Below are 8,692 nucleotides of genomic sequence, written 5' to 3' on the forward strand. Positions count from 1 at the left end.
AGGTCAATTTTAATCTTCAGTATAAAATAGATTTTATTTGTGTATTGAGAATTTGGATTCTTTGTTAGCTTGGTTTTGTCCGAACTGTGGTTGTTCAAAGCAGCCCATGGTGTAGTGACTGTAGGGCATGGTGATTAGGTTCAGGTTTGGATACCCCGTGGCCCACTTGTGTATGATTTGGGATTCCTGAGGAGGGCAGAATACTCTCAGGGCACCGAGGAATAGAACAAGGCTGGGCACCAACACTTCTGCTGCCTATGGTGTGCATTGGACATAGCAGCTGGCTCTGCTGGGTCTAGCTCTCGCTGGGTGCTTAGAGAAGCATCTCCAAAATTGTGCTCTTAATGGTTTAAAAGAAAAAAGATGTTGGTACTTGGAGATACTCTTTATGCTTCTGTGTAGCTCAGATGTTCCTGTGGTGTCAATTGTCCCCAAGCCCAGGAGCACAGCAGGCTTTTGGGCATCTGTGTGGGACAGCAGCATGTTGCCTGATTTCTCAGCAGGTGAAATGAGGGGTAGAGGAGCTTTGTTCTGGTTACTGCTGTTACTCCAGGGAAAAGACAACTAAAAGGGAATTTCCAGGGCTGGGAGAAGTCAGCCGTGCATGGGCTGTGGTGTGCCATTAGCTTTCTCCTGGCCTGTGGACAATGGTCCCACCTTGTGGTAACTCCAGGTACCGGCTGCTCATGGATATTGTTCCTTCCCTCCTAGGGAGACAAGGACGGCAGAGCCAGGGCAGATTAGCAAAGAGGACTTTGGGATTTTTAGGCAGACCTTGAGAAGTCAAGTTGTGCAAACTGGGAACCAAGTAACCAGCTGCAAAACCAATAGTGTGTAGTTCGGCAGTAGCTTAAGTCAGTGCTTCTGCAGAGCTTGAAGTAAGTGATGTACAAGGTGGTGGCAGGAAGGAAAAAGGGTAGGGGAAAAAAAATTCCTTCCAAATCAAATGTTGCTTGGAAGTACAGCCCAGTGGGAAGTAGCTCCTCCTGCACCACTGCTGGTGGGTCCAAGGGGCTGAGTCTCCAGAGAACCAAGAGGGGTCCTGTGCAGCTGAGAGCAGTGCAGCCAGCTGCAGATCGGGTCCTTTCATCTCATAAATCCTGCAGTCTGCTTTTGAGATGAGTTTTTATCCTCAGGTTGCACCCTGCTCTGTTGACATGAAGCCTTGTTTCTGTCCACGCTGCCTATGGAGGCTGACGAGCTCTTCTTTTGTCTCCCACAGACGGATGGTGGCAATGGAGATTTAGACCCTGGCATCCTGCTCACTGCCCAAACCATCACTTCAGAAACCACCAGCAGCACCACCACCACGCAGATCACTAAGGTAACAGCCAGGGAACGCGATAAAACAGTGACGACAAAAATAAAACAATAAAGTAAAACAACAACATGACAGAGCACAGGGTTGAGTAATAGGAAAAAAAAAAAGTTTAAGCTCCGGTTCCTTTAAAAAAATAAAAAAAGAGATTAATATCTATAACAAAGCCCAAGGATCCCAGAACTGCCTCTGATGCATTAAGACTGTAGGCTATGTGTTAAGTGGAGTCAGGTCTGGACATGGCTCTAGCCATCCCTTGGGACAGCAGGAGAGAAATGTACTGAGTCAAAGCTCCTCACCGGCTCAGTTACAAGAGGAGATCATTGAATACCTGACAGCTTTTCTTTATGAGTGGTGGCAGTTTTCCTCCGTGATGCTGATACTGTGGTATGCCAGCAGTATTTGGTAATGCTATTTTTGGATACCATCTTTGGACAGGCAGCCCCAGTGTGCTTGTATTCCTGTTCACTTCTCAACTAACAGTAGTATTTTCTCTGTGCTAGACTGTAAAAGGTGGCATTTCAGAGACGCGGATTGAAAAGAGGATTGTCATCACAGGAGATGCAGATGTAGACCACGACCAGGTAGGAGCTTGGACGCATTCCAAAAGAGCTTTTCAGAGTTGGCACAAACCAGACAGCCAGACTGCCTTTCTGAAGATAACTTTTAACAGAAAACAAGCTAGGGACATTTTTCTGGAGTAGAAATAAAGCTTCAGAACTGATTTCAATAATAAATTCCTTTTTGACTGCACGCAGTTTCATAGCTGGACCAGCAAAGGTTAATTCTGCTCCGAAGCTGGTATTGGCACAATTTTTTAATACAAGAGTTGTTTTGGAAAAATGCGATTTAAAAATATCTGCAAGAATGTGAAATAAAGATTTTCCTTGACATCTGGATTATCTGCATACATTTTCTAAGAACTTTGAAGCAGGATTGCTGCAGCGTAGTGCCAGACGTCACTGCATAGCCCTCAGCACCACCCGTGTTTAGCACTGGGTAGGAGATGCCTGCATTAAATCTCACAGGCTTTATATGAAAGCCTTTGTGATGAGTCAGCCTCACTGGCCTCTAGCATGTGTTGGAAGTGATGATTTTGTCATCAGAGAATTATACTTTGAATTTAATTTTAGTTGCAAGTATCATGGGCCTGGAAAATATTTGTACGACAAGAACTAGTTAATTAATTCTGACAGAAGATGTCTGAGAACAGCCTCAATGTGCTAGTCACACTTGCTGGAAGAATAAACAGTTGGCTTAATTGCTCCCATCTATCTTCTAGGATGGGGCAGCTGAGAGATGTGATGTATTCTTAGAAAACCATCCTGCCTTTCACAAATAACCCAGTGCCACTGCAAGTTGTCCTCTCCGCAGGACCCAGCTCGTGCTGCGGTGGCACATTGCCCGCTGCGTGCCAGGACTCCCCAGCACAGCCCGATGGCACGCTTCCTCTGCTTGAAGTTCATGGCCAGGCTTTAATTCCCATAGTGTCGGTGTGTGTGGATCCAAAATTACCCAATGACTGCAGCAGTTTCCTCCTTGCCTTGTGTTCCCACTGGGACCAGGAGTCTTCAGGACCTGTTAATTCTCGGCTCAGCGCAGTGCGCAGCATTTATTCCTGCCGTGCCTTTACTCCTAGGAGGAATTAAGTATTTGCAGCCTGCTTAAGCAGAAAGCCACGTTTCCTTCCAAACTGTGCAGCTGAAGTGGTTTCACTTCTCTTTTTCTCTCCCTGGAGTTAGAAAGCGTCTCGTGAGCTCGAGCACCCTTGCTGGCGTGCAGGCTCTGGCACCTCTCTGACGTGTGGTCTCTTGCAGGTGCTAGCGCAGGCCATAAAAGCGGCGAAGGAGCAGCACCCGGACATGTCGGTGACCAAAGTGGTCGTGCACCAGGAGACCGAGATTGCAGAGGAGTAGCAAGGCTGTGTAAGTAGGGGACAACGCACAAAGAAAGGGCAGGTGCTGTTTTCTCCTCGGGGCAGGTAGCTGGAGCTCAGTGCAAGTGCTGTTTGGCTCAATGTGGTCAAAATTTACCTAAAATTGTTATTGTTCACTGACGGCTCCTGCTCAGACTGTTCCTACTAAATCATTTAAGGCTGATGTAGCAGTCACAAATACAGACTAATTCTGCAGTGGAAGTCAGCCAAAAAAAAAAGGTCTAAAAGAAGCTACGTGCGTGATGAGGCTGCTGGATCTCACCGGCCACCTCCGATACCTCAGGAGCACCCTGTCTGTCACAGAGACCCCTGCCCGTGTCAGCTCCGGGCAGTGGGGCCACCCCATCCTGCTGCTGCTCCTGACGTGCTCTGAAGGTCACTTTGCAGCTTGGTGGTTTGGGGAAAGAGTCTGGGGACTCCAGCTCCATCTGTGTGCCCGTGGTGTTGGTGCCCTTGTGCAGACAAAGCTGCTGCTCGCAGGCTTGGGAAGTGGAACGGGAACAAGTTAGGTGAGAGGAAAGAGCAAGTCATTTAATGGGCACTGTGGTTTCACCTTTTAACTCTCTACAAACTCTGACAAAAATGACAGGGGTTTTCTAAGGGCTCCTGGAGCTGCAGCTCTCAACATTGGCCCTTTGGGGAAAGGCGCTGAGCCTGGCCTCTGTGCCACTGGCAGTAGCCCATCTTTTATTCTCAGCTCTCCGATGGCTTCAGGGAAGTGTGTTCAGCTCTTTCACAGAGAGTTGGTTGCTAGAAGCTGTAACTTACTGTGTTTCTCTTCCTAGGAAGCGTTCCTTCCAGACAACACCAGGAAAAAGAAACCCAGCAAAACTACAGAAAAACTACCTGGAGCACAAAGACCTCGGATTTACAAGACTTTACACTCAGAGACTGAACATTCATATCATTTATTAGGAGTTGCGCTTTGACATTTTACTTGTGATTTTCCAGAATCCACTGGATCCTCTTGGATATAGTTCTTTTTTATATATATATTGTGACAAACAGTATGCCATATTTCTAACTGTACTGAATATTTTTTACAGGTTTTCAATTTTGCATTCCCTCTCACGCATAGCCTCTTCAGATACAGGCCCAAACATGAACTGCAGGGCTCAAAGGGTTGGTTTTGTGTTCCTTTTGTTTTTAAGTCTTATTCCCTCAGCCTTGTCAGGTATAATGGAGATAAGCCACACCAACACATAGCCTGAGCGCAGAATCTGTGCTCGTGTTCATAAAGCAATGGGTCCTTCTGCCAGAAGAGTCAGTTTAAAAGGTCAGACTTGAGTTTGTGCAGCATTTCCACTTGCCTCTTGATTTTTAGCTCTAGGGAGTTTGAGACTCCAGCCGGGATACGGGGGCACCCAGAGCTTCTACCTTCACTTTGAGTTTCCTTACCTTTGGGTTTCGGACCCCGATGTTTGAACGCAGTAGGGTTGTGTGGTGTAGCGTATGCACACAAATTAATAGTTGGCTAGATTTAAGGAATACTGGAAGTTGCTTCGAGTATCTTATACTGTGAATTCTAGAGCTTTAAGGGGACTGTGATAGGCACCTCACCTTCCTCCTGTGCATCTCTGCCTGTTTGTGTTTTCTAGATGCCATTATATTAAAAAGCCCTTAGAAGTGTGTGTTTAAGGTGTTTGGACTCTGAATGCTATTAAGGTAGGCTTATGCAGCATTCACAGTAACTGAGTTTTTTCAGTGTCATAGTTTTTCACTTGTTGGTGTTAATTTTGTTGATTTTTAAATGTGTTTTCTTTGTGTGTAAGTCATGGGTTGGGTGTTTTTTTTTTTCTCCCCTTTGCCAGTGCTTATTTAAAGCTAAACACATTACCCATATATCAGGGCAAGGTGTTATATCCTACTACCATTTAATTTAAAATCCTTTAGACAATCCTTCCCTAGGCCTGCAAGCTGTATGTGGAGAGGCTGAACAAGCAACTGGGAGGTGTCAGGTGTTGCTGGTTGTGATAAAGCCAATCCAGCACACGTGGGAAGTGCTGACACCCCCTCTTGGTTTAAGGGTCTGTACTTCGTTTGGATTTGTGACCGCCTTGCTGGAAGGAAATACCAGGGCTGGCATCTGCATCTTTGGGCTTAGCTTACAGACCACATACAAAATGTCTTTTTTTAAAAAAAAAAAAAAGAAAAAGAAAGTGCATAGTGCTTGTTTAGTTGACACTCCAGCCATCTGAACCACACAAATCCACATTATGGCCTCTTCCTGCAGTCACTGCTGGAGTGTCCTGCAGGGGCTGTCACCAGCCAGGTGGCGATGACCCCAAAACTCACCGCTTCTCCCTGCCTGCCCCTCGGGCTGGGTGCACTTCCCTCCACCGCTCCGGGGCTGAGCGCTCGCTGCTGCTTCCTGAGCTTCGTGGGCATGCCCTGGTTTCTCCTTCCAGCACTTAAAAAGGAAAAGAAAAAAGGAAAAAAATTGTAAAGTCTGCCCAGACACTTGTGAAGACTTTGAGGTTGTGATTATTTTATTTTTTTATGTAGTGTGGCACATTGGTAGCTGAGGGCGTGGAGTGCTTCGCTGCTGCTCCTCAGTCGAGGACGGGAAGAAAATGGCAATAAAAAAAGCTCTCTGCTATTTTAAATTTGAATAATTACTTTCAGAAGTCACTGGATTTAGCTCAGGCTGCAAGGACTTGCTGTTTAGCCAAAAAAAACAGCCTTCGAACTACACTGTGGCTGAGTGTAGCTTCTCAGGTTCAGGTGCAATTTTAATTAAGCTGTCAGTATTGACTGGAGCCCATGCTGAAAACACTGGAGCTGCTGGATTCTTGCTTTCCTTGAACCTTGCTGGTCGCGGGTGCCCCTGGGCCTGCAGCCTTCCCATCCTGGTGGCTGCACGGGGGGCTCGGTGCCCTCCTGCACTGCTTTGTCTCTGCATGCAGGCACCTTCTCCTCGCTGCGAGCACCCCAAGCAGCAGGAATTAGGGAGCCCAGTGCTCCACAGCTGCAGTGCGGAGATCACGTCTTCCTCTTCATGCCTGCACAGCCCTCTGCTTCCTTTCCTGCACCACAGACCCTTTACTAGGTCAGTGTCTCTGCTCTGTCCTGGACGTGGTTGGGTAACGCTTGCCTTAAACACCCTTCGCTCTGAGCAGCTGTCTGGTGATGCCCATTTTCTAGGATTTTATTTTATTTTTTGCCACTCGCTCCTTCCTTCTCACCCCGTAGCCGCTCACTGATGGGTAAATGGGCAGTAAAGGGCAGAGCAGCCATTAAGAGGATTTCTGAGCTCTCCCAGACAAAGCCAGGGGTGAATTAAGTTTGTCTGTAGCACTTAAAGGCACTTGGCAGGCACAAGCATTTAGGGGGACGTGGGGCATGGCTGATGCTTGGCCCTTGGTGTTCAGCTGGGGGTCCTGAGCCCTGACCAGAGCACAGCACCCTGAATGGGAGCTTTCTAGGCTGCAAAACCACTGCCACCAGCGGCAGCTCCTTACCCAAAGGGCTGCAGGAATGTGTGCTTACCGTGGCTGCGCATGCCCCTTTTTTTAAGTGGGCATAGAATAGAATAACCCTTTTTTTCTAGTTTTTTTCTTGGATTTTGGGTGGCTGTTTCCACGTTGCTCACACTCACACTCCCCCCTTTAAGTTCCTGCTTTCCTCGCCTGTTCCAAACAAGTTGGCCCCGGGGTCCTCCTCGGGGCGAGTGCGCTCGCTGGAGCAGCCTTTAGCCATGCTCGTTGGGCATCAGCCGACATTTCCCTGACATTTTCCCCGGATCTGACCCCATGGCAGGGGGGACCCTCTCCCACAGCCACCCCAGCCCAGCTGGACAGAGCAGTCACAGCCTGGGCAGAAGAGAAAAGCTCCCTGCAGCTGCAGCCCCCCAGAGCAGGCTGCCCCCAGGCACCCCCTCCTCCTACACCGCGCTTTTAAGAACTTGGCTCCTGGCGCGCTGCATTAGTCCCAGGGACAAAACAACCCGGTAAGGTCTATTTTTATGAACGTTCCCAGCTCTTCCCACTCTACAAATTCACCCGGAGACTGTCTTGATTGTATAATATACATTATATGGAAGCTATTTATATATGAATGAATGTTTTTATAGAAAGGAAGGCGAGGAGCTCGTGACCTGGTCGCATCCATTAAACTGGAAGGGCAGCGCCGGCTGCCGCACAGCAAGCTCTGAACAACAGTGGTGTTATCACAGGACCGACTGATTTCTGGTTTTAATAAACTGTGGTTTGCTGATTTCCTAATTGTACAATTACCTTAAGAGGTGGTAGTGCCCCGACCTTAGAGATTAAACTTGTAAAAAAAAAAAAAAAAAAAAAAAAGATTTAGTTGAGAATATGAAGGAGCTTTGTAAAGTTTTTTTAAGGCAATTGTGAATTGTCTAGGCTAGCTGTTTACATTCTTCTTTATAAAAATAGGGACTTTTAAAATTGGCAAATCTTTATAGATTAATAGCGATGGGAGCTGTTATTTTGGACTTTCATAGTAAATCAAAGGGAAAGTGGCTGTAGCATTTAGACAGACGTAAGTGTTCAGTATTGCTTCTTGTATTGCATTTTTCAATAAATTTTCAAACAAAACTGTCTCCCTGCCTCCGAAGCCTTCTTCTTCCTCCTCCCCTTGTCCAGCAATCTGTTCCCAGCCCAGAGCTGGGGCAATTTGCTTTTCCAGCCCCTTGCCCCCCAGGCTCAGGCCGGTGCCGTCCCGCTGCTGTGCGCCGCAGCCGCTAGAGCTCTCCCGCGCTCCGTGCCCACCGCGGCTGCTCCGGCAGCTGGAGCAGCTCCCAGCCAGGCACGTGCTGGGGCACAATGGTTGTAACGGAGCCTGTTGTCATCAAGGATCACCGCTTTCACTAAAGCATCACCGTTTAATATCAAAACCGCCCGTGGAGCTTGGGGTGAGCGCAGGTGACAGCTTCTGCTAAGCGACCGCTGCCAAACCCAGAGTAAATGTGATGGAACCAGAGCAGGGAAAGTGGCTAATAATGATTTTTTGGGGCCTCTCTCATTTTTCTGGCTGCAGCAGCTTTCTCTAGGAGCAAGAGATGCACTGACAAGAATGCTGACGGGGCACCTTGGCCGCTAGCCCAAAGAAGAGACCAAAAGCCCATTGCTGCAGGCGGGATGGGGCTGGCACCTGCGGGATCAAGCACCGAGCGCTCCCCGCAGGGCCTGGGGTTGCTTTTGCTGGCTCCTAACCAGGCACAAAGTTGCATCCCTGCGCCTCAGTTTCCCCACCAGGCAGGAAAGGTTTGCATAACCCTGTTGCCATGACGTGAGTGACAACGTGGCCGTGAAGTCAAACCTCTCTCACCCAAATCTGCCACGCTGCGCTGACAGCGCGCGCTTGGCCGCGGGGCCAGGATGCTTTCAAGCCACTCCAAGTTTTACATCGCAGTGAGCTGGAGGCAGAATTAAAAAAAGGAGCCGTAGAAGCCAGCCACAGAGTTGGGTAACAGC

At 48.2% G+C, this 8,692-nt stretch overlaps 1 protein-coding gene across 20 annotated transcripts in view; it reads left to right on the forward strand.

Moving 5' to 3' along the window:
* Nucleotides 1–7,818, forward strand: part of EPB41 (erythrocyte membrane protein band 4.1) — an 86,322-nt gene extending 78,504 nt beyond the window's left edge. For 19 of the 20 annotated variants that reach the window (XM_084300766.1, XM_084300761.1, XM_084300763.1 and 16 more), the window contains 4 exons: nucleotides 1,223–1,324; nucleotides 1,822–1,902; nucleotides 3,136–3,243; nucleotides 4,040–7,818. In XM_084300766.1, the coding sequence (XP_084156892.1) occupies nucleotides 1,223–1,324; nucleotides 1,822–1,902; nucleotides 3,136–3,234 (282 nt within the window). In that variant the 3' untranslated portion in view covers nucleotides 3,235–3,243; nucleotides 4,040–7,818. The remainder of the gene's footprint in view (nucleotides 1–1,222; nucleotides 1,325–1,821; nucleotides 1,903–3,135; nucleotides 3,244–4,039) is intronic. The other variant, XM_084300772.1, reaches the window with a different exon arrangement.
* The last annotated feature ends 874 nt before the right edge of the window (nucleotides 7,819–8,692 follow it).

This window comes from Netta rufina (genome assembly GCF_964035555.1).
Source record: "Netta rufina genome assembly, chromosome: 23".
Lineage (NCBI taxonomy): Eukaryota > Metazoa > Chordata > Aves > Anseriformes > Anatidae > Netta > Netta rufina.